At 61.9% G+C, this 24,827-nt stretch overlaps 1 protein-coding gene across 1 annotated transcript in view; it reads left to right on the top strand.

Annotated features, from left to right (window-relative positions):
- Window positions 1-24,220, top strand: part of WNT3 (Wnt family member 3) — a 75,701-nt gene extending 51,481 nt beyond the window's left edge. Inside the window, exons 2-4 of the mRNA XM_054176655.1 lie at window positions 6,854-7,095; window positions 20,150-20,415; window positions 23,741-24,220. Of these exons, the coding sequence (XP_054032630.1) occupies window positions 6,854-7,095; window positions 20,150-20,415; window positions 23,741-24,220 (988 nt within the window). The remainder of the gene's footprint in view (window positions 1-6,853; window positions 7,096-20,149; window positions 20,416-23,740) is intronic.
- Window positions 24,221-24,827: the final 607 nt, after the last annotated feature.

Raw genomic sequence — 24,827 nt, 5'->3', positions numbered from 1 at the left:
GCCAGGCTGTGGCTCTGAGGGAGCTCTCCCAGTGTGCTGTGAGCACTGCAGGGGCACTGGGTGGCACAAGCAGGGTGGGCATCTGCCAAGCACCATCCAGCTGCAGCAGCCTGAGCTGCTGGGCAGGAAAGCCCCTGGCTTAAAGCAGCCTCACTCCCCCCAGGGCCCCGGAGCCCTGCAGGGCTGCTGCTGGTTGTGACCCCCAAGGGGCTTGGCAGGGGCAGCTGTGGCTGAGAACAGGAGGGCAGAAGGTGGTGGTGTGGTGCCCACCCCCAGCACTCACAGGCCCTTTGCAGAGCTCTGCTCTGGCTGCAGGGCTGGGGGTGGCCCAGGGCAGGCTGTGTGGGCACATGGTGCTGAGCAGCCTGCACGTCCCCTGCTGTCCCCTGCATGGCTGGAGCCAGCACAGCCAGCAGCACCTCGGTGGTGCTCACCCAGCTGGGGGCTCCAGGGGGGACCTTCCCTCCCCCTGTGGGGTACAGGCTGCCTGAGGCATGTGCTGAGCCCCCTCAGCAGAGGCAGGGAAGTGTTGCAAAGCAGGCAGTGTCCAGCTCCATGGCACAGGATGGAGGCCCAGAGCCTTCCTGCCCAGCTGCCCAGGGCCTGGAGGTGTCCTCAGGAGAGTGGGAAGAAAGAAAAACTGCTCCCCAGGTTCAGCTGCCTTCAGCTGCTGAGTTCAGAGCTGGAGAACATCCTCCAGCAGCACAGCCCAGGAGTGTGCTCCTGGCATCTCAGCAGTGATGCATGGCTGCAGCAGTGAGCTCAGGAGGGGCTGCCCCACTTTGGAGCTCCCACAGCAGCATTGGCCACGGCAGAGACAGGGAGAAGCAGGATCCTGCCCACAGCTGGGCCCAGGACCCCTCAGGGCTGGCCACAGCCTGGTGGGCTGCAGAGGGGAGGGGTGAACAGCCCAGCTGGTTCCCCAGGGAGCTGATCCCCTCCTGGACTTTGGGAGGTTGTGGAACCTGAGACACAAGTGAGCAAAGGCCTCAGGCCAGCCCTCCCCAGCCCTGCACACACAGCAGAGGGTGAGCAAACCTCTTGCCCAGGAGCTGCTCTGTGCCAGCCAGCAGCCAAGCAGAGCAGCACCCAGGGAAGGGCTCAGGCTGCTCAGCCCTGCGTGGCTCTGGCTGGCAAAGCTCTGGGTGCAGCCTGGGTGCAGCTGGCAGCCCAGTCCTGAGTGCTCTGGGCAAGGCACAAGGTCCCCAGGGGCCAGCAGTGTCCTCCTGGCCAGGAAGGGCAATGGGCTCCTGGGGGGCATCAAGCAGAGTGTGGCCAGAAGGGCAAGGGAGGTTCTCCTCCCCCTCTGCTCTGCCCTGCTGAGGCCACAGCTGGAGTCCTGGCTCCAGCTCTGGGCTCCCCAGCTCCAGAGGCACAGGGAACTGCTGGAGAGAGTCCAGGGGAGGCTCTGAAGCTGCTGAGGGGCCTGGAGCAGCTCTGGGAGCAGCAAAGGCTGAGAGCCCTGGGGCTGAGAGCCTGGAGCAGAGCAGCCCCAGAGGGCAGCTGAGCAATGCTCAGCAAGAGCTAAAGGCTGGGGGGCAAGAGGCTGGGGCCAGGCTCTGCTCAGTGCTGCCCAGGGACAGGACAAGGGGCAGGGGGCACAAACTGCACCCCAGGAGGCTGCACCTGAGCAGGAGGAGAAACTTTGGTGTGAGGCTGCTGGAGGCCTGGAGCAGGCTGCCCAGAGAGGCTGTGGAGTCTACTGGGGTAGAGAGCTTCCAACCCTCCCTGGGCACTGTGCCCCTGGGCAGGCTGCTGTGGGAGCCCTGCTGGAGCAGAGGCTTGGACTGGGTGAGCTCCAGAGGTCCCTTCCAGCCCTCCCTGCTGGGGTCTGCAATGCAGAAGGGACAGCAGTGTCCCAGCAGCTGCTGGCAGGAGACCTTCCTTGCTGCTCATCCTAAACCTCCTTCTCCTATCTTTTGGCACAGTTCTAACCTGGCCAGGTCCTGCTGCTCTGCCAGGTTGCCAGCCCAGTGCCTCTTGGTGCCCTGTGGCTCTCCAACCTGTGCCCAGACTGGAGCTGAGGTCTGGAGCATCTCTGTGGGAAGGGAGTGGGCACAGAGCCTTCCATGCTGAAGCAATGCCAAGACCTAGGAGAAGGAATGGCCTGGGGCTGGGAGAGGGCAGCTTGAGAGTGGAAAGGAGGAAGAAATGCTTCAGAGTGAGGTTGGTAAGGCACTGGCACAGGCTGCCCCCTCCCTGGGGGTGTGCCAGGCCAGGCTGGATGAGGCCCTGAGCAGCCTGGGCTGGGGAAGGGGTCCCTGCCCTTGGCAGGGGGCTGGAGCTGGAGGAGCTTTGAGCTCCCTTCCAAGCCAGCCCAGTCTGTGACTCCATGACCTGAGTCACCTCTCTGGATGCTCCCACTGCTGATGGCAGGAGGAGGATCTGCCAGGATCTGCCAGCCCAAGGTGAACCATGGAAAGCCAGCTGGAGGCTGCAGGAGCCCCAGCTGTGCTGTGCCTGGCCCTGCTGGCTGGCAGCAAGAGGAGGCAGCGGCCTGGTGGCAGCGGGAGGGCTCCTGGGGGCTTTGGGGATTAAGCAGGGAAGGAGCAGGAGGACCTCCTGTGCCTGTGCCTCAGGCCCCCGTGCTGCTGGTGCTGTGCGTGGTGCTGAGCTGCAGGCACAGAGCCCTCCTGCAGCTGCAGCTCTGCCCAGGGGAGCAGTCAGGGAAGGGGCACAGCTGGGGGGGCCCAGGGCTCCTGTCCTGAGCCTGCAGAGCGTGTGGGGAGCTGGGCTGGGGACACACAGCTGTCACCTGCTGGGGGCACAGCTGGGGGCAGTGGGCCAGGGGGTAGGCAGCTTGGCTCCTGGGATGTGGTGGGAGCAGGGAAGTGTGGGCTGGGGCAGCAAGGAGGGACACAAGCAGGGAGAGGAGGAGAGAGAGGTGTGGGGTCTGGCAGCCTTGGAGCTGTGCTTTGTGCTTTGAGCACTGTCCATGTCCTACACCCACCCCACACAGAACACAGCCAAGTGCCAGGGGCTGCACCTTGGCCACAGCAACCCCAGGCAGTGCTGCAGGCTGGGGGCAGAGTGGCTGACAGCAGCCAGGCAGAGAGGGACCTGGGGGTGCTGATTGACAGCTGCCTGAACAGGAGCCAGCAGTGTGCCCAGGGGGCCAAGAAGGCCAAGGGCAGCCTGGCCTGCAGCAGACAGAGTGTGGCCAGCAGGAGCAGGGAAGTCCTTGTGCCCTGTGCTCAGCACTGCTGAGGCCACACCTGGAGTCCTGTGTCCAGCTCTGGGCTCCTCAGGTCAGGAAAGAGGTTGAGCTGCTGGAAGGTGTCCAGAGAAGGGCAACAAAGCTGGGGAGGGGTCTGGAGCACAGCCCTGGGAGGAGAGGCTGAGGGAGCTGGGGTTGCTTAGCCTGCAGAAGAGGAGGCTCAGGGGAGACCTTCTTGCTCTCTGCAACTCCCTGCAGGGAGGTTGGAGCCAGCTGGGGGTTGGGCTCTGCTCCCAGGCAAGCAGCACCAGAACAAGAGGACACAGTCTCAAGCTGTGCCAGGGGAGGTTCAGGCTGGATGTTAGGAAGTTCTTCCCAGCAAGAGAGATTGGCCACTGGGATGTGCTGCCCAGGGAGGTGGTGGAGTCCCCAGCCCTGGAGGTGTTTAGGAGGAGCCTGGATGAGGCCCTTGGAGCCATGGTTGAGTTGCTCAGATGGTGCTGGGGGAGAGGTTGGACTTGGTGATCTCAAAGGTCTTTTCCTTCCTGGTTAATTCTATTCTATTCTATTCTATTCTATTCTATTCTATTCACTCACCTGGGGACTTCTCCTCTTAACATCTGCTCCATGGAATCAGAGGTTGGAAAGGACCTCCAGAGCTCATCCAGTCCAACCCCTGCCAGGGCAGGACACATCCAAATGGGGCTTGAAAGTCTCCAGAGGAGACTCCACAGCCTCTCTGGGCAGCCTGCTGCAGGCCTCCAGCAGCCTCACACCTAAGAAATTTCCCCCCCCTGTTCAGGTGGAACCTCCTGGGGTCCAGTTTGTGCCCCCTGCCCTTTGTCCTGCCCCTGGGCACCATTCACAAGAGCCTGGCACCTGCTTCTTGCCCCCAGCCCTCAGCTATTGATAGCAGAAAGATGTGCAGGGCTGGAGCCAGGCTCTGCTCAGGGCTGGCCAGGGACAGCACAGGGGGCACTGGGGGCAAGCTGGAGCAGAGGAGGTGCCAGGGGACCAGGAGGGGAAACTTTGTCCCTGTGAGGGTGCAGAGCCCTGGGGCAGGCTGCCCAGAGAGGCTGTGGAGGCTCCTGCTCTGCAGAGCTTCCAACCCCCCTGGCTGTGTTCTGGGTGCCCTGCCCTGGTGCCCTGCCCTGGTGCCCTGCCCTGGCAGTTTCTGTGTGGCTGCTCTCAGCAATCAGCAGCAGGGGAAATGAGGAGCAGGCACTCAGGAGTGATGCAGGAGAGGAAGGGGAAGGTGGGAAAGCTTGGAAGAGGTCATCAAAGGCAGCTGGATTCTGTGTGTGGGTGAGGAAACAGCAGCTGGGTACCTGGCCAGGTGCAAGCCACAGCAGCCTCTACCCTTGCCAGGGGCCTCTGTCACACAGCAGCTCACTCTCCAGCCTCAAAACAGGAACCAAAGCTGGCTGCACTCCCCTGGGTGGACCTTTCAGGCAGGAAAGTCTGCTGCAAGGTGGCTCAGGGGTTTAAAGAAGGGATTTGAGCAAGTCTGTGCCTGAATGGAGGGATGGATTCTGCCAGAGGGTCCCCAGACCTTCCTGGGCTCTCCCAGCTCTTACTGCCTCAAAGCCACTGCTGCTTTCTGGAGGCTACCTGAGGGCTGGAACTGCTCATCCAGAGCAAGCCTGGGCCAGGCTTTACACCTGTGAGCTACAGCAGCAGTAAGCAAGAGGTGAGACATGGTGTGGGGACCACAGCCAGCAGATGAGGACAGCCCTCACTGCCCCCAGGGTGACCAGAGGCTGGAGAGCCTCTGCTGTGGGGACAGGCTGGGAGAGCTGGGGCTGCTCAGCCTGGAGAAGGTTCCAGGGCGCCCTCAGAGCAGCCTTGCAGTGCCTGAAGGGCTCCAGGCATGCCAGGGAGAGACTGTTCAGGGCTGTGGGGATGGGACCAGAGGCAATGGTTTGAAACTGGAGCAGGGCAGGGCTAGGTTGGACATCAGGAGGAAGCTCTGCACAGGGAGGCTGGGGAGACACTGGGACAGGCTGCCCAGGGAGGTGGTGGAGGCTCCAGCCCTGCAGGCATTCAGGATCAGACTTGACCCTGGGCAGCCTGCTCTAGCTGGAGCTGTCCCTGTTGCCTGGGGGGGGGTTGGACAAGATGCCCTTGGAGGGTCCCTTCCAGCCCAGTGCACTCCCTGAGTCTGTGAATCTTTGTCCTTCACCACCACTGTGAATCTGCAGCTGCAGTACCAGGCACATCCCTGGCAGCTCTGGTTGTGATCTTCACTTCCCCCAGCGTGCACAGCCAGGCAGGAGCAAGCAGCTCCCAGCCTGTCACACAGAACCACCCAGGTTGGAAGAGACCTCAGAGATCATCAAGTCCAAGCTGGCACCACAGACCTCATGGCTAGACCATGGCACCAAGTGCCACATCCAATCCCCTCTTGAACACCTCCAGGGCTGGGGACTCCACCACCTCCCTGGGCAGCACATCCCAGTGGCCAATCTCTCTTGCTGGGAAGGACTTTCTCCTCCCCTCCAGCCTGAACCTCCCCTGGCACAGCTTGGGACTGTCACCCCCTGAGAGGAGTCTGCCTGTGAGGGCAGGTGTCTGGAGAAGTGCACTTTGCTCTCCCCCTGCTCACCACCTTCCTGGCCTCGCTGGGTGAGGAACAAAGCTGAGGTTGTTCCCAGCTGCTGCTTGGAGCTGACCACTGCCCAGCAGTGCCTGGCAGCTCCCCAGCACACCCTGCTTGGTAGGAGCTGGAAGCCCAAAGCACTTCATAGAGCCATGGAATGTTTAGGGACCTTAAAGCTCATCCAGTCCCAACCCCCTGCCATGGGCAGGGACACCTCACACCAGATCAGGTTGCTCAGGACCTCATCCAGCCTGGCCTTGAACACCTCCAGGGATGACCCAGATATTGAACTGGGGGGAACTGGCAGGTCCTTGGACCAGCAGGAAAAGGTCCTCTCCAACCTGCTCTCCAGCACCTTCCCCAGGCTCAGCACACCTGCCTGGCTCACAGCTGATGCCCATCAGGATGGACCTATGGTGGTCAAGTCTCTGCTGCCAAGAGCTGCCAAGACAGCCTGGGGCATGTGGCATTGAGCTGCCTGACCCCTGCCCAGCCACTCTGCAGGGAATGCTGATCCCTCTGCTACTGAGCCTGGCACTGGGCAGCACACTTCCCACCTTGGCCCCAGCTGGGAAGCTTTCACAGCAGTGTCTGAGGCTCCCCAGGGCATCCCCAGGGCATCCCCAGGACATCCCCAGGACATCCTCCAGGTGTTGGTTCACATAAAGATGAGGAAAAGTTTTCCCTGTGAGGGTGCAGAGCCCTGGAGCAGGCTGCCCAGGGGGGCTGTGGAGTCTCCCTCTCTGGAGATATTCCAAACCCTCCTGGCTGTGTTCCTGGGTGCCCTGCCCTGGGTGCCCTGCCCTGGCAGGGGGCTGGGCCGGCTGAGCTCTGGAGCTCCCTTCCAGCCCCTGGCATTCTGTGGTTCCCCTGGCTGCAGGTCCCCTCCTTGCAGGTCCTGATCAGATCCGCCAGCCCCACGGGGATGCCTCAGACACCGCACGGAGGGAGCTGTGCCCGCAGGGGCCCCAGGGCTCCCTCCAGCCCTTCCCAGCCCGGCGCTGGGAAGCTCCTTGGCGACTCCTGCTTCCCCCTGGGGGCGGCGGCGGGGCCGGGGGCGCCGGGCTGCTCCTCACGCTGCGCTCCGTCCCTCGCAGGTCCCTTGCCCTGGGCCAGCAGTACAGCTCCCTGGGGTCCCAGCCCATCCTCTGCGGCTCCATCCCCGGCCTCGTACCCAAGCAGCTGCGCTTCTGCCGCAACTACATCGAGATCATGCCCAGCGTGGCCGAGGGGGTGAAGCTGGGCATCCAGGAGTGCCAGCACCAGTTCCGCGGCCGCCGCTGGAACTGCACCACCATCGACGACAGCCTGGCCATCTTCGGGCCCGTCCTGGACAAAGGTAAAGGCCGCGGCTGGGGCTCGGGAGGGGAAGGCTTTGCCAAGCTGGGTCCTGCTGGCACAGCCCCACTGCGCTCTTGGAGCCACCCCGGGTGTCCTGCTGGCAGCACACTGTGGGAGCTCTGGTGGCCTCCTTTCCAGCCCTCATCTCCCCAGCTCCTTCTTTTGCCCCAGTTTTCTGGTGTGTTACAGCAGAAGGGACGATGAGGGGAGGGGAAGGGAGAGGAGAGGAGGGGAGGGGAGAGGGGAGGAGAGGAGGGGAGGGGAGAGGGGAGGAGGGGAGGGGAGGGGAGAGGAGAGGAGGGGAGGGGAGGGGAGAGGAGAGGAGGGGAGGGGAGGGGAGAGGAGAGGAGGGGAGGGGAGGGTCTGTTCCCACCCCAGGAGCTCTCAGGAGGGTGAAGCACAGGAAGGAGAATATCTACCCCCATGCATGGTCTGGAATCGTGACCTCCACCCTCCCTGCCCAGAGCCTGCAGCACTTCCAAACAACAGCTCCAGCAGATCCAGGGCCAAAGCCAAGGTTGTGGTCAGCTTCCCTGGGGCCAGGGCAAGCCCTCTGAAGCGTGCACTGCACCCTAGGAGGCCAGGGGGTAGAGGTTTCCCCCCCAGTGAGAAGCCATGGTTGAAATGCATGCTCCTGACCAGCCTTGGCTGGCATCTCACCAACTCTTCTCAGAGATGAGCCCAAAGCAGTCAGGACTGGGAACAAAAGGAAGGAGACCAAACCCTATCTGCCCTCCAGACACATGTGCTTGCTCCTCTTCATCACCCCCTCCTGGAAGGCCACTTGGCAGGCCCACTGGCAGCACGCTGGTGAGGCTCAGTGCAGCTGGGATTCCCAGGGAGGCCACAGCTAAAGCAGCAGCCTGCAGCCAGGCACAGCCTGAAAGGAGGCTGCTGGAGGGCTCTGGGGGCAGAGCCCAGCCCAGGCCAGATGCACACTTAGCAAACCAAGGACTCAGGCTGAAAAGCTTTGTCACGGAGCTGAGCCAGGGCAGGGTGCAAAGATTCCCTTCCCTCCATCCCATCCTGGGGCTATAGACTAGACTAGACTAGACTAGACTAGAATAGAATAGAATAGAATTAACCAGGTTAGAAAAGACCTTTGAGGTCATCCAGTCCAACCTCTCCCCCAGCACCATCTGATCAACCCAACCATGGCACCAAGGGCCTCATCCAGGCTCTTCCTAAACACCTCCAGGGATGGGGACTCCACCACCTCCCTGGGCAGCACATCCCAGTGGCCAATCTCTCTTGCTGGGAAGAACTTTCTCCTCACCTGCAGACTAAACCTCCCCTGGCACAGCTTGAGACTGTGGCCTCTTGTTCTGCTGCTGCTTGCCTGGGAGAAGAGACCAACCCCCACCTGGCTTCAACCTCCCTGCAGGGAGTTGCAGAGAGCAAGAAGGTCTCCCCTGAGCCTCCTCTTCTGCAGGCTAAGCAACCCCAGCTCCCTCAGCCTCTCCTCCCAGGGCCATACTGCACATGAGCCAGCAGTGTGCCCAGGGGGCCAAGAAGGCCAAGGGCATCCTGGCCTGCAGCAGGAAGAGTGTGGCCAGCAGGAGCAGGGAAGTCCTTGTGCCCTGTGCTCAGCACTGCTCAGGCCACACCTGGAGTCCTGTGTCCAGCTCTGGGCTCCTCAGGTCAGGAAAGAGGTTGAGCTGCTGGAAGGTGTCCAGAGAAGGGCAAGAAAGCTGGGGAGGGGTCTGGGGCACAGCCCTGGGAGGAGAGGCTGAGGGAGCTGGGGTTGCTTAGCCTGGAGAAGAGGAGGCTCAGGGGAGTGTTTGAGTTGCTCAGATGGTGCTGGGGGAGAGGTTGGACTTGGTGATCTCAAAGGTCTTTTCCAACCTGGTTAATTCTAGTCTAGTCTAATCTAGTCTAATACTCAACTCCTGGTGAATCTTTCTCACAACAAAGTGAGATTCTGCATGGGAGCAGCTCCTGATGTGCTTAGCAAGCTTCAGCTTCCACCAGCAGCTCAGCTCCCTGCAGCTGTGCAGCTCAGGGGAGGTGACTCAGTGCCAGGATGAGAGGCAATGGCTTAGAGCTGGGAGAGAGGAGATGGAGACTGCAGAGGAGGAAGAAATTCTTTGCAGTGAGGCTGGGGAGGCTCTGGCACAGGCTGCCCAGGGAGGCTGTGGCTACCTCCTGCCTGGAGGTGTTGAGGCCAGGCTGGATGAGGCCCTGAGCAGCCTGGGCTGGGGGAGGGGTCCCTGCCCATGGACTGGATGAGCTTTAGGGTCCCTTGCAACCCAACCCTTCTGTGGTTCTGTGGCTGGGGTCACAGTGAGACACTGCAGAAATCAGGGTTGGAAAGTCCTAGCAGAATGGAGCAGGGACCAAGAGATGCAGCTCCCCCTGCTTTGGGGGGATGCATTTTGGGGACCCCCTGTGTTTACAGTCACAGAACAGATCTGGTTGGAAGAGAGCTCCAAGCTCACCCAGTCCAGCCCCTGACCCAGCACTGCAGGCTCAGCACCAAACCATGGCCCTCAGCACCAGGGCCCTGCTGCTTGCACACCCCCAGGCCTGGGCACTGCAGCACTGCCCTGGGCAGCCTCTGCCAATGGCTGAGATCCCTTCCAGGGCAGAAAGATTTCCTGAGCTCCAGCCTGAGCCTCCCCTGGGGCAGCTTGGAGCCATTGCCTCTGCTCCTGCCCCTTGCCCCCAAGGAGCAGAGGCTGTCCCCTCCTCACTGCAACCTCCCTGCAGGGAGCTGCAGAGAGCAAGGAGCTCTCCCTCAGCCTCCTCTGCTCCAGCCTCAACACCTCCAGATCCATTCCAACCCAGCCCCATCCAATAACTTCTCACCAAGGCTCCCCAGACTGAAACCTGCTGCCTATGCCAAAGCATCTCCCAAAGCTCAGCACCTGCCAGAGCAGGAGGGTTTGGGTTCCCTAAAGGCAGTCATACAACAATAATGATAGTAGTGACAATGACCATACTATTCATGTAATACTAATAACAATAATAACAACAATAAACAACAACTCCTGTGGAATCACAGCACCACAGAGTGCTCTGGGCTGGAAGGGAGCTCCAAAGCTCCTCCAGTGCTGCCCCCTGCACTCAGCAGGGACCTCCTGCCCTGGAGCAGCTTGCTCAGAGCCCTGTGCAGCCTCAGCTGGAACAGCTCCAGGGCTGAGACCTCAGCCCCCTGCCTGGGCAGCCTGCAGCAGTGTTCCAGCAGCTCCTGCTGCAGAACTTGTTCCTCACCTCCCATCTCAGTCTGCTCTGCTCTAGTTTGAAGCCATTGCTCCTCCTCCTGTCCCTTCAGGCCTGTCATAAAATTACTGAACACATGAAGCTGCTGCAGCACCCAGGCTCTGAGCATCTCTCACCACCATCTCTGTCAGCAAGGAAGCACTTTAAAGCTTGGCTTTGAAGCACCCATCCCAGAAGGAGCAAGCTGAGCTCTGGATCCATGAAGAAGTTGTTGAGGTGCTCTGGGCTGCTGGGGCTGGAATCATGGAATGATAGAATGGTCCAGGCCAGAAGAGACCTCCAAAGCTCATCCAGTCCACCCCCCTGCACTCAGCAGGGACATCCTCCACTGGAGCAGGCTGCCCAGAGCCCTGTCCAGGCTTATCTTGAATACCTCCAGGGGTGTGGCCTCAACCTGTCCCAGTGTTCCACCACCCTCATAGTGAAGAACTTCTTCCTGGTATCCAAACTCAATCTGCTCTGCTCTAGTTTGAAGCCATTGCCCCTGGTCCTGTCCCTGCAGGCCTTTGGGAGCAGTCCCTCTGCAGCCTTCTTGTAGCCCCCTTCAGGTACTGGGAGGCTGCTCTGAGGTCTCCCTGGAGCCTTCTGTTCTCCAGGCTGAGCACCCCCAGCTCCCTCAGCCTGTCCCCACAGCAGAGCTGCTCCAACCCCCTGAGCATTTTTGTGGCCTCCTCTGGACCCTGTCCCCCAGGTCCATGTCGTGGAGCAGAGCCTGGTGTGTGTGGACATGACCTTCCCCTGTGCTCTGAGCTGGCACAGGCAAACCTCACCCAGGGCTCTGGAGCCCTTCTGACAGGTGAAGTCTCTCCAGCCCTGCCAGTCCCAGCGTGGCACATCAGTGGTTTCTCAGGCAGGCAGTTAGCTGGGGAGCTGTGTGTGCTCTGCAGCTCCCTCCCCTGCAAGTGGAACAGTTAAAAATAAACAGCAGCGTCTGCAAAGGAGGACACATCAAACCCGGCCCACCTCACCCCGCTCTCATTTACATCCCTCTCATGTGCTAATGGCTTCTCCCTGCCGCCTTGGGAAGGAGCCGGCAGAGAGGGGCTGGGACTCGGCTCCTCCAGGTAGCACCAAGGAAAGCCTTTGAGATCCCAAAGCTTGCAGCCCCGGCAGAGGAAAGCAAACCCCTCCCGGGCACTGCTTGCAGCTGAGGGAACAGGGAAGGCTGGCAAGGAGAAGGCTTTTGTCCTGCCCTGGTGGACCTCATTGGCTGCCATGAGCCTGGGGAGAGGGCTGCCTGGGGACAGGGCTGCCTGGGGACAGGGGTAGGGTTGGACACTTCCAGGCTGTCCCTCCCCCAGGCTGTTGTCCCATCCTCCTTAGCTGCAGCAACACAGAAATGAAGAGGTCTGAGATCTGTGGTCACCACTGGCTGCACTTCCTCCATCTGGTTGACCTCTGAGCATCTTAGAACCACAGAGCTGTCAGGGTTGGAAGGGAGCTCAAGGCTCAGCCAGCCCCAACCCCTGCCATGGGCAGGGACACCTCACACCACAGCAGGTTGCTCACAGCCACCTCCAGCCTGGCTGCAAACACCTCCAGGCAGGAGGCTTCCACCACCTCCCTGGGCAGCCTGTGCCAGGCTCTCACCACCCTCCTGGGCAACAACTTCTTCCTCACAGCCAATCTCAATCTCCCCACTTCTAGTTCTGCTCCATCCCCCCCCAGTCCTATCCCTCCCTGGCACCCTCAAAAGTCCCTCCCCAGCTTTCTTGGAGCCCCCTGCAGATCCTGGAAGGCCACAATGAGGTCTCCTGGGAGCCTTCTCCTCTCCAGCCTGCACAACCCCAACTCCCTCAGGCTGTGCTCACAGCAGAGCAGCTCCAGCCCTCTGAGCTTCTTGTTGACTTGCAGGGCACACAGCAGGATGTAGCCCCTCAAACAAAGAAGGGTTAATGAGTGGTAAGGCTCAGGCTGAGATGACAACCCCTTGCAGCCTGCACTGTGCAGCAGGCCAAGAGGCATGAAGAGCTAAGCCCCAACTAGCCAGAGCTAAGCTGTGATAACTGCCTGGGTGGAATCACCTCCGAGTCTCCAGGAGCCCCTCTTGGGTTGATCTCCTCCCTGCTCCCTTAGGTAGGTTGAAGCTGCTTTGGAGAAAACTTCAAAGGTGCAGCTCTCACTGCACCTGCATGGGAAATCATTTCTAATGCAGCCTGGGAAGAGAGTGAGGGTAATTTCATCTCACAGGAGCTGCAAAAATGTTCATCACTGCCACTTCCATTCCAGGAGGGCTTAGCCTGAGGAGTGGTGCAGGGTGGGAGCTGGCTGCAGTGGTTTGGCTGTGCCAGACCCTCTCAGGGCTCATCCTCAGGCCTTTCCTGGTCACTCCTTCTGGCCACACCATCCAGGCTTCCAGCACTGAGAGCACTGGAGCAGCCCAAGGGCTTCCAGCTCCAGGTCATCCCACAGCCTCCCACCACACCTCCACCTCTCTTCCCAGCTCCACAGTATGACTCTGATCTTTCCTCCCTCAGTCTTGTGGCTTCAGGTTTGCAGCAAAGCCAAACACAGCCCAGAGAACCCCCCCGAGGGGGCCTGACGTGCTCCCATCTGGGAGCTGCTGGTCACCAGCCCTGTCCCAGGCTCTGCCTGAGCAACTCAACTCCCTCCCATGTGCCCTGCTCCCAGTTCAGACTCGTGAGGGTTTTGCTACAGAAGCTGTGGCAGCCGTAGCTGCTGAGGCTTTGGTTCCTGAGGGCCATCGATTATCTTCCTTCTCTTTTTTGCATGTCTCTTCTAACCCGGGCACTGCAGCCCCCCCAGCCCAGCCCCAGTCCGTGGGGCAAGCTCATGTTTTTACAAGCAAATTCCCCGGGATGATTTATACTGCAGGTGTGCAGCCCGGGACGAGGGGAGAGGCAAAACCTGCTTCCTCCTGCTCTGCCGCCTCCTTTCTCGCAGCGAGAGCAGTTTGCAGCAGCAGCCAAAGCCTCTCGCAGCCAAGCCCTGCCCTAAGCCAGGGCCGAGCCCAGGGCCGGTGCCTCGCCGCTGCTCTGGAGGGCGAGCGATCGCCGTCCTCTGGTTAGTGCTCAGCTCCGTGGTGCCCAGAAAGGGCTGTCTGGGAGTGCAGGAGGCAGGGAGGCCCCGCAGGCACCTGCAGACAGACTCCTGGGGCAGAGAAGAGGTCTCGGAGCCGCAGGCAGGACTGGATCTGCTGGAGTGAGTTCGGCAGGAGCCGTCCCAAGCTCAGACAGCTCCCTCCGCCCTGAGCGCGGCGGGGACCGCTCTTCCCCTGCCCTTTTCCGGCTCTCCTTCCCCAGGAAGATGCCACCGGCTCTCCAGGAAGGTTGCTCCTCAGCCCCAGTCGGGGCTCAGTCCTCCTGCCGACGGCGCCGGGCAGGGCAGCGCCTGGCTGTGCGCGGCTGCGAGGGGCCAGGTGCAGGCCGGGCAGCTGGGGCTGGGCTGCCTTTGGGGGTCCTTCTGTGTCGGGCTAAGCCCCTGACACGAGCTGTGAAAGGCAGGAGCCGCACCACGATAACCCTGCGCTTTTCTCAGCCATGACACCCGCAGTCATTTGCATCTAAACAGGGGTGTGTGGGATCAGGGGGCCGTCTTGATATAAACTCAGCAGCTTAAGGGGAGGGGGGAGGGAAAGGAGAGCAGGAGAGAGAAAAATAAGCTTATAGCGCTGAGAAAGAGCTAAGCTTCCTCCCCTACTGTGAGGCCGGGCGAGCGGCGGCAGCGCCGCGCCGCAGCCGCAGCCGGCGGCCGCATTCACACGCCCTTTAGCCGCTCCGAGCCGGGGCCGGGGGGCCGGGGAGCGCCATCAAAAGGGATTTCCCAGCCGGGCTGGCGGGATTGGAGGGTGACGGCAGGACAGGGGAACATTGCCCCGTTGCTACGAGGTGCTCCTGGGGAATGCCAGCGCTCCGTGCCGTGGGTACGCTGGCCGGCGGAAACATTCGGCATTATGCGGGTAATGGAGTGTGACACGGAGGGGACAATGGCAGATTGAGCGTCCCAGCAGGTACCGGCCCGGCTGGGGGACAGGCGCAGTGGTGCCCTGTCAAGGCGGCTCTAATCCTCCCTCCCGGCCCCTCCCCTGGCTCTGGGAACGCTGCTCCCTCCTCTCGTCTCTGGGAAATTCTGCCGGCGCCTCGCCCGGGCCCGGGGCAGCAGCTCCGGGCGAGGATTTGGTGCCTGCAGCTCGCTGCCGCCGCACCGGCACCGTGCGGGGTGCTGGGGGGCAGCCGCCGGCGGGGGGCAGCCCCCCGGGGCGGCTCAGGGCTTAGGGCTCTCGGCTCAGGGCTCAGATCTCAGGATTCAGGGCTTAGGGCTCTCGGCTCACGACTCAAGGCTCTCGGCTCAGGGCTCTTGGCTCGGGGCTCAGGTTTCAGGGCTCACGGCTCAAGGTTCAGAGCTCAGGTTTCAAGGCTCAGGGCTCAGGCTTCAGGGCTCAGGGCTCACGGATCACGGCTCTGGTCCCGCCTCTGCCCGGCCGCGGCCGCCCCGGCTCGGCCCCATCCCGGCACCGCGGCTCCATCCCCTGCCCATCGCTGTCCCGCCCCGGCGTGGGCAGGGAGGCAGCGGCCAGCAAGCGACTCGTGTCCTCCCCCTGTGCCCCCGAGCTGTCCCAGGCCGAGGCCAGAAGGGCTCCCTGGCTCCTCTAATCTGATCACAGGCCACCCAAACAGCCTTTGTCAGGCTGAGGCACCCTGGCTGGAGCAGTCCTCTTCAGCCGGTGGGCTGTGGTCCCCAGATAGCTAAGGAAAACCTGGGCAGCAAGAGGCTGGATCTCTGCTGGTGGATCAGAGGAGGGAAGGGCCAGGAGGGAAGAGTCTGAGTTGAAGGAGATGAAAACCACAGCATGGGCCCAGCAGCAAAGACAACACTGAGCAGCCCTGGTGTAGGACCACACCTGGCACCTAGATGCACATCCCCCCACTGCAGCAGGTGGAGATGAGCCCCTCCACGGCTGGCATGCACCAGCAGCTGCCTCTTGCAGTTGCCTGCATGGGCAAAATCAGCACACTTTGAGCTTCCTGGGGCTTGGAGGGTAGAGGCCAGACCTTCAGAGAAGACTGCAGGCCAAGGAGCAGAACCTGCTGCAGTGATGCCTCCCCAGGGCATGAGGCAAGAGCATGTGAGAGGTGCATGGGGCAGCTGAGAAGCTGGTTCAAGGCTCCTGCTCTGGCAGGAGGGGGAGGTCTCCAAGGTTGATCTAAGCCAGCAGCAAATTCTGTCCTTCTCCCTCACCCACTGGCAAATGTCCTGACCCCTGGGTCAAGCTGCACTCAGGAGGCAGCTGGCAGCACCTCCAGCAGCACACCCTGGGGCACCATCCACCAGCAACAGCACCTCAGACACTGCAGCCCCTGGCCACCTGCCCTCAGCACATTCCTGGGCTCCTGCTCGCTGGGTGTGAGGCTGGGCTGACTCCAACATCTGCTCTGAAGGCAGAGACCTAAGGCTCCCTCTTTATGAGTTAAAACACTCCAGGGTCACTCCCCTGGGTGCTGGGCTTAGGCTGTGGGAACCAAGAAACTGCTGTTGGTCTCTTCTCCCTAATAACAAGTAAGGAAATGGCCTCAAGGTGCAGCAGGGGAGGCTTAAGTTGGGCATTAGAAGAAACCTCTTCACTGAAAGGGTTCTCAAGGACTGGAACAGGCTGCCCGAGGAGGTGGCTGAAACCCCATCCCTGGAGGTGCTTCAGAGACACAGAGAAGTGGTGCTGAGGGACAGGGTTTGGCCCCAGCCTTGGGAGAGTTAGAGAATGCTTGGTCTCAATGGTCTTAAAGGTCCTCTCCAACAAAAAGAACTCTTTGATTCTTTGTCCCCCAGGAGAAAGCTGAGATGGAGTCACCCCCTGGCTGTGCTTGGGCAGGACTGTGTTTGGTGTGGCCTGGAGAGCAGCCAGGCAGAGAGGGACCTGGGGGTAGTGGTGGACAGCAGCTGAACAGGAGCCTGCAGTGTGCCCAGGGGGACAAGAAGGCCAAGGGCATCCTGGCCTGCAGCAGGAAGAGTGTGGCCAGCAGGAGCAGGGAAGTCCTTGTGCCCTGTGCTCAGCACTGCTGAGGCCACACCTGGAGTCCTGTGTCCAGTTCTGGGCTCCTCAGGTCAGGAAAGAGGTTGAGCTGTTGGAAGGTGTCCAGAGAAGGGCAAGAAAGCTGGGGAGGGGTCTGGAGCACAGCCCTGGGAGGAGAGGCTGAGGGAGCTGGGGTTGCTTAGCCTGCAGAAGAGGAGGCTCAGGGGAGACCTTCTTGCTCTCTGCAACTCCCTGCAGGGAGGTTGGAGCCAGGTGGGGTCAAGCAGCAGCAGAACAAGAGGACACAGTCTCAAGCTGTGCCAGGGGTGTTTAGGCTGGAGGTGAGGAGAAAGTTCTTCCCAAAGAGAGATTGGCCATGGGAATGTGCTGCCCAGGGAGGTGGTGGAGTCCCCATCCCTGGAGGTGTTCAGGAAAGGCTTGGATGTGGCACTTGGAGCCATGGTTTAGTTGTCAGGAGGGGTTAGGGATTAGGTTGGACTTGGTGATCTCCAACCTGGTTGATTCTGTCATTCTTAGGAGGCCAGGGTGAGACTCCTGATTAGGAGCAGCACAGCACAGCACTGACTGCTGTGTAAAATCATTCTTAAACCATCCTGAGCAGAGCTCTGCAGCTGAGCAGCCAGGGCACAGCTGTGAGAAGAACTCTCTGAGCTGTCCTAGGACTTGGTCTCCATCAGCCCCACAGCTGGAAGGGAGCTTCTGCTTCTCTGCAGCTGCAGAGAGGAGCAACCAGGCTGCAAAGGTTGCATGTGGCGCTTTGGGAGAGGACAAGGGGAGATGGTTTGGAACTGCAAGAGGGAGCTTGAGAGTGGAGAGAAGGAGAAATGTTTGGCACTGAGGGTGGGGAGAGCCTGGCCCAGGCTGCCCAGAGAGCTGGGAGCTGCCCCATGGCTGGCAGCAGTGCAGGGGAGGTTGGTTGGGGCTGTGAGCAGCCTGCTCTGGTTGGGGCTGTCCCTGCTGGCTGCAGGGGTTGGAGCTCTGGGGGTTCCTTCCCACCCAGCCCATGCCATGATTGTATGAGAACAGAGTCTCTCTCTGCAAGCACCATGCAGGGACCATTAAAAGCTGCTTGAGGCTGAAGGTCCAGGTGAGCAGGGGGCAAAGGGCAGGATCTGGCTGGGCTTCAGTCTGGGTTGAAAATGCCAAGTGAGGCAGGGCCCTGCTTCCCAGCCTGCAGCACAGCACCAGCTGAGAGCAGCTGAGAGCAGAGCAGGTCACAACCTCTCCAGCACCTCCTGGAGAGCTGGCTTCCAAGATGCAGGCAATGCCCTTTCAGTGAGGCAGAGCAATGTCCACCTGTGGGCAGGGAGGGCTCCCAAAAACATGACCAGGAAGGCTGCAGAGACTTCTCCTGAGGGTGTCTGAGCCAGGCCAAGGGGCAATGGTTTGGAGCTGAGGCAGAGCAGGGTCAGAGTGGAGCTGAGGAAGAAGCTCTGCAGTGTGAGGCTGGGGAGGCTCTGGCACAGGCTGCCCAGGGAGGCTGTGGCTGCCTCCTGCCTGGGGGTGATCAAGGCCAGGCTGGATGAGGCCTGGAGCAGCTGAGTCTGGCTGAGAGGTGTCCCTGCCCATGGCAGGGGGTTGGAGCAGATGAGCTCTGAGGTCCCTTCCAGCCTGAGCCATTCTGTGATTAAACTCCCAGAGCTCATGGCAGCAAAGTGTCACCATGTGCAGTCATCTCCTTTTTATCCCCTACAGCCAGGTCTGGGCCTTCTCCCAGTCCTGGCACTTGGTGCTTCTGACATCTCAGAAGCTTCCTCTGGTAGTGGAAGGCCAAGGAACTCCATCAGGGCAGCTCCAGAGCAGCTGCTGCTTTGGGTGTGCTGCTCAGAACAGCATCTCAGGGGTGGCCCTCACCCCTGGGCTTTGGCCATTGCAGCCCAGGAGCAGCCCTGGTGCTCGGAGCACCCTGCAGGGCTGCTGCAGAGGCTTTGGGGCACGCTGGAGACCAGCAGCTCCCTGCCTCCAGAGCCTGCAGCTGAGCTTGGAGCCTCCAGGCACAAACCAGGCAGTGCTGCTCTGGTTTCCCACCCATCCTGCTTGGCCTTGTTGCCCTTCTCAGCCCCAGCCAATGGAAACATCCCAAAGGCTTCTGGTGGCTTCCCCACAGCCCATGGGCACCTTGGCTGCTGCTGGGCAAAGTCTGTGCCAGGGCCCCACAGAGTGCCCAGGGAAAGGGAGGGCTTGAAAGTCAACCTGCCATGGGCATGGGTGGAAGAGGCGATGGACAGAGAGGCTCCAGCTCAGCAAACCCACCGCACCCTCATCTTCATCATCTTCATCAACTTAGTCTTCATCATCTTCATCATCTTCTTCATCTTCATCATCACCTTCTTCATCTTCTTCATCTTGTTCATCTTCTTCATCTTCACCTTTGTCTTCATCTTCATTTCATCTTCATCTTCATCTTCATCTTCTCCATTTCATCTTCATTTCATCTTCATCATCATCATCTTCATCTTCATTTCGTCTTCATCATCTTCATCTTCATCATTTTCTTCATCTTCTTTCATCTTCATCTCCACCTGGATCTCCTGTCCTGCCCCCACCTCCTGCCAGGTGTCTTTGTTCTCTCTCAGCACAGGAGCCCGCCCATGGCTGAGGCCTTTCCAGCCCAAGTGCTGCCGTGGCTGTGTGCCCCTGTCCCCACCTCTCTGTCCTGGCCATCCTGGACACTTCTCCCTTTCTTCAGCCCTCAGTGCTCTCAGGACCTTCTCCAGCTTGGCTGCTTTGGCCCTGCTGAAGGTCATTCTCTGCAGCTGTGAGCACACCAGTGGTCACAGGGCTCTAGCCAGGGCCCAAGTGTCATCTGCTTGGGTTTGCTCCTGGCTTGTTCAGTGATGAGGAGCAAACTTCAGGCTTATCTTCACACCCTCAGCTGGGCTGCACAGACTCACAGAGTGCACTGGGCTGGAAGGGACCCTCCAAGGGCATCTTCTCCAACCCTCCCCTCAGGCAGCAGGGGCAGCTCCAGCTAGAGCAGGCTGCCCAGGGCCACACCAAGTCTGACCGTGAATGCCTCCAGGGATGGAGCCTCAACCACCCCCATGGGCAGCCTGCTCCAGTGTCTCCCCAGCCTCACAGTGCAGAACCTCATTGGAAAGAGCTTTTAACTCTCTTGCTGTGCAGTTCCACCTTGGTTGGATACCTCCAACCCAGTACCTGCTCTCCAGCTTTGTCCTGCCACTGCCTGTCCTGGGCCACCTGAAACCTTGCCCTGTTTCAGCACACAGCTGAGCTGCTTCATCTCCTCTTGGACTAACTCTGGGCATGGAGGATCCTCTCTGGGTTTCCAGACCAGGCATTGCTCCAGTGACTCTCTTCTGACACCTTCAACCCCCACTGATGTTTTGTGTGTCTATCACCACCCATGCTGGCTGCTCATTTGGGGATGATTGAGGCTGGAGAGGAGGAAGAAGTTGTTGAGAGAGAGGCTGGGGAGACTCTGGCACAGGCTGCCCAGGGAGGCTGTGGCTGTCCCCTCCCTGGAGGTGTTGCAGGCCAGGCTGGATGAGGCCTGGAGCAGCCTGGGCTGGTGGGAGGGGTCCCTGCCCGTGGCTGGGGGCTGGAACTGGATGGTCTTGAAGGTCCCTTCCAACCTAACCCCTTCCATGGTTCAAAGCTGCACTTGAGCTCCCCAGAGCTGGAGGCAAGGCTGCAGCTCCTCCTGCCTGCAGGCATCACAGGGAGCTGTCAGCAGCCCCCGGCTCAGGCTGTGGGCACTGGAAAGCAAGGAGAGAACCTTCCGGGCGATGCTGAGCCGCGGGTGGTGCTGGAGGGGGGTCGGGAAGGATGCCCAAGCCTGGCACTGCTGCTTAACCCCCCGGGCTCTGCTTGTCCGCAGCCACCCGGGAGTCCGCCTTCGTGCACGCCATCGCCTCGGCCGGGGTGGCCTTCGCCGTCACTCGCTCCTGCGCCGAGGGCACCTCCACCATCTGCGGCTGCGACGCCCACCACAAGGGCCCCCCCGGGGACGGCTGGAAGTGGGGGGGCTGCAGCGAGGACGCCGACTTCGGGGTGCTGGTGTCGAGGGAGTTCGCCGACGCGCGGGAGAACCGCCCCGACGCCCGCTCCGCCATGAACCGCCACAACAACGAGGCGGGCAGGACGGTGAGCGCGGGCACGGCGCGCGGCGGGCACGGCGCTGCGGCGGGCACGGCGCTGCGGCGGGCACGGCGCTGCGGCGGGCACGGCGCTGCGGCGGGCACGGCGCTGCGGCGGGCACGGCGCTGCGGCGGGCACGGCGCTGCGGCGGGCACGGCGCTGCGGCGGGCACGGCGCTTCTGGGGGCACGGCGCTGTGGTGGGCACGGCCCTGTGGTGGGCACGGCCCTGCAGCGGGCACGGCGCTGCGGCGGGCACGGCGCTTCTGGGGGCACGGCGCTGCGGCGAGCACGGCCCTGTGGTGGGCACGGCGCTGCGGCGGGCACGGCGCTGCGGCGGGCACGGCGCTTCTGGGGGCACGGCGCTGCGGCGGGCACGGCCCTGTGGTGGGCACGGCGCTGCGGCGGGCACGGCGCTGCGGCGGGCACGGCCCTGTGGTGGGCACGGCGCTGCGGCGGGCACGGCGCTGCGGCGGGCACGGCGCTTCTGGGGGCACGGCGCTGCGGCGAGCACGACCCTGCTGGGACACAGCCCTCCGGGCACGGCACGGCCGGGACACAGCCCTCTGGACATGGCAGTGCCCAGGGGAGAGCCCTCTGAACATGGCAGTGCCCAGGGGAGAGCCCTCTGGACACGGCAATGCCCAGGAGAGAGCCCTCTGGACATGGCAATGCCCAGGAGAGAGCCCTCTGGACACGGCAGTGCCCAGGAGAGAGCCCTCTGGACACGGCAGTGCCCAGGGGAGAGCCCTCTGGACACGGCAGTGCCCAAGAGAGAGCCCTCTGGACACGGCAGTGCCCAAGAGAGAGCCCTCTGGACACGGCAATGCCCAGGAGAGAGCCCTCTGGACACGGCAGTGCCCAAGAGAGAGCCCTCTGGACACGGCAGTGCCCAGGGGAGAGCCCTCTGGACACGGCAGTGCCCAAGAGAGAGCCCTCTGGACACGGCAATGCCCAGGAGAGAGCCCTCTGGACACGGCAGTGCCCAAGAGAGAGCCCTCTGGACATGGCAGTGCCCAGGGGAGAGCCCTCTGGACACGGCAGTGCCCAGGAGAGAGCCCTCTGGACATGGCAGTGCCCAAGAGAGAGCCCTCTGGACATGGCAGTGCCCAGGAGAGAGCCCTCTGGACATGGCAGTGCCCAGGGGAGAGCCCTCTGGACACGGCAGTGCCCAGGAGAGAGCCCTCTGGACATGGCAGTGCCCAAGAGAGAGCCCTCTGGACATGGCAGTGCCCAAGAGAGAGCCCTCTGGACATGGCAGTGCCCAGGGGAGAGCCCTCTGGACACGGCAGTGCCCAGGAGAGAGCCCTCTGGACATGGCAGTGCCCAAGAGAGAGCCCTCTGGACATGGCAATGCTCAGATTCTCCAACAGGTTGGGGGATTAGAAGACCTGAAAGATGCCTTCAAGGCAGCTTGTAGCAGCCCAGCTCAGCCACCTGAGACTCAGGTCAAGAGGCCTTTCCTCCCTGCATGCTCTCTCTTGTCGCAGTGTCTCACCCAGGGATTTGTTGGCCCAGGGGGTGGCTGTCAGCCCTTCCAGCCTGGATGATCTGTTCTGGCTGCCAGCACAGAACCACAGAATGGTTTGGGTTGGAAGGGAGCTCCAAAGCTCATCCAGTCCAACCCCCTGCACTCAGCAGGGACATCCTCAGCTAGATCAGGCTGCCCAGAGCCCTCTTGAGCATCACCTGGAATATCTCCAGGGGTGGGACCTCAACCACCTCTCTGGGCTACCTGTTGCAGTGTTCCAGCGGCCAGCATGGCCTGGGACACTCTGCTCCAGGTCATTTGGAAGCCCAGCAGGCTTTAACCCTGTCACAGTGAGACCTCCCAGACAGTGCCTGAAGCAGCCCCAGGCAGGGCTCCTGCACAGCACAGCAGGCAGAGCTGGGAGGTCAGCTGTTGTGTTAACAGCTGACAGCTGCCTGTGAAAAAAAGAAAGCCAAACCACCAGCAAACTGCTGATGGTAACAGCCCCAGGGGCTGCCCAGCTCCAGAGGAGATTCCTGGGGAGGAACAGAATAGAATAGAATAGAATAGAATAGAATAGAATAGAATAGAATAGAATAGAATAGAATAGAATAGAATAGAATAGAATAGAATAGAATTAACCAGGTTGGAAAAGACCTTTGAGATCACCAAGTCCAACCTCTCCCCCAGCACCATCTGAGCAACTAACCCATGGCACCAAGCACCCCATCAAGTCTCCTCCTAAACACCTCCAGGGATGGGGACTCCACCACCTCCCTGGGCAGCACATCCCAGTGGCCAATCTCTCTGTCTGGGAAGAATTTCTTCCTCCCCTCCAGCCTGAACCTCCCCTGGCACAGCTTGAGACTGTGGCCTCTTGTTCTGGTGCTGGCTGCCTGGGAGAAGAGACCAACCACCACCTGGCTACAACCTCCCTGCAGGGAGTTACAGAGAGCAAGAAGGTCTCCCCTGAGCCTCCTCTCCTGCAGGCTAAGCAACCCCAGCTCCCTCAGCCTCTCCTCCCAGGGCTGTTCCCCAGACCCCTCCCCAGCTTTGTTGCCCTTCTCTGGACACCTTCCAGCAGCTCAACCTCTTTCCTGACCTGAGGAGCCCAGAGCTGGACACAGGACTCCAGGTGTGGCCTCAGCAGTGCTGAGCACAGGGCACAAGGACTTCCCTGCTCCTGCTGGCCACACTCTGCCTGCTGCAGGCCAAGAGGCCACTTCATTGACTCCCTGGTGCAGCCTCTCAGACTTGGGCAAGAAAGGCTCCTGAGCAGAGCCAGGACAAGGGAGGCAGTGTCAGAGCCCCTGGAAAGGGGCTGGAGGTGTTGGCCAACAGCCAGGTAGAGATGAGGCAGCAGTGCCCAGGTGGCCAAGAAGGCCTCCAGCAGCCTGGGCTGGGGCAGCAATGCTGTGGGCAGCAGGAGCAGGGCAGGGATTGTGCCCCTGGGCTGGGCACTGGGGAGGCCACACCTGGAATCCTGGGGTCAGCTGTGGGCCTCTCCTTCCAAGAAGGACATTGAGAGGCTGGAGCAGGGCCAGAGAAGGGCAACAGAGCTGGGGAAGGGTCTGGAGAGCAGGGCTGGGGAGGAGCAGCTGAGGGAGCTGGGGAGGACCCCACTGAAAGGATTTGGCCTTGGGATTAGATTAGGATGGAGTGGATTTGAGCAGGTGCCCATCTCAGCCAGCCCAGTGCCATGTCCCCAGCTGGAGGTGGCTGTGCCACACCCCAGAGCTGCCCCATCCAGCCCTGCCCTGCCAGGCTGGCTCTGCCCAGGGCAGCGTGGGCAGGGGGCTGGGGGCCAGCCGGGGGGCGCCGGGAGCTGCTGCTGACCGCTTTGCTTTGTGTCCCCCGGGCAGACCATCCTGGACCACATGCACCTGAAGTGCAAGTGCCACGGGCTGTCGGGCAGCTGCGAGGTGAAGACCTGCTGGTGGGCGCAGCCTGACTTCAGGGCCATCGGCGACTACCTGAAGGACAAATACGACAGCGCCTCCGAGATGGTGGTGGAGAAGCACCGCGAGTCCCGCGGCTGGGTGGAGACCCTGCGGGCCAAGTACGCCCTCTTCAAGCCCCCCACCGAGCGGGACCTGGTCTACTACGAGAACTCCCCCAACTTCTGCGAGCCCAACCCCGAGACAGGCTCCTTCGGCACCCGGGACAGGACCTGCAACGTCAGCTCGCACGGCATCGACGGCTGCGACCTGCTGTGCTGCGGCCGCGGCCACAACACCCGGACGGAGAAGCGCAAGGAGAAATGTCACTGCATCTTCCACTGGTGCTGCTACGTGAGCTGCCAGGAGTGCACCCGCGTCTACGACGTCCACACCTGCAAGTAATCCCCGGGGCGGCTCCCTGGCTGATGGCAGCTTCGCTCCGCAGCAGGGCCCAGGGGGCCGGCAGCCCTGGGAGCAGCCCCGGGAGCCGCCCCGGGAGCATCTCCAGGAGCAGCCCCGAGAGCAGCCCCGGGAGCAGCCCCGAGAGCAGCCCCGGGACCAGCCCCGAGAGCATCCCCGGGAGCAGCCCCGAGAGCAGCCCCGGGACCAGCCCCGAGAGCATCCCCGGGAGCAGCCCCGGGAGCCGCCCCGGGAGCATCTCCAGGAGCAGCCCTTGGAGCAGCCCCGAGAGCAGCCCTGGGAGCAGCCCCGGGAGCCGCCCCGGGAGCATCTCCAGGAGCAGCCCCGAGAGCAGCCCCGAGAGCAGCCCCGAGAGCAGCCCCGGGAGCAGCCCCGAGAGCAGCCCCTAGAGCAGCCCCGGGAGCAGCCCCGGGAGCAGCCCTTGGAGCAGCCCCGGGAGCAGCCCTGGGAGCAGCCCCGGGAGCAGCCCCGGGAGCAGCCCCGGGAGCCACCCCGGGAGCAGCCCCGGGAGCAGCCCCCGGGAGCAGCCCTGGGAGCAGCCCCGGGAGCAGCCCCGGGAGCAGCCCCGAGAGCAGCCCCGGGAGCAGCC

Source organism: Dryobates pubescens, chromosome 36, assembly GCF_014839835.1.
Source record: "Dryobates pubescens isolate bDryPub1 chromosome 36, bDryPub1.pri, whole genome shotgun sequence".
In the NCBI taxonomy this organism is placed as follows: Eukaryota; Metazoa; Chordata; class Aves; order Piciformes; family Picidae; genus Dryobates; species Dryobates pubescens.
Note: the sequence above shows the minus strand (reverse complement) of the source record. Positions and strands in the feature narration are given on the sequence as shown.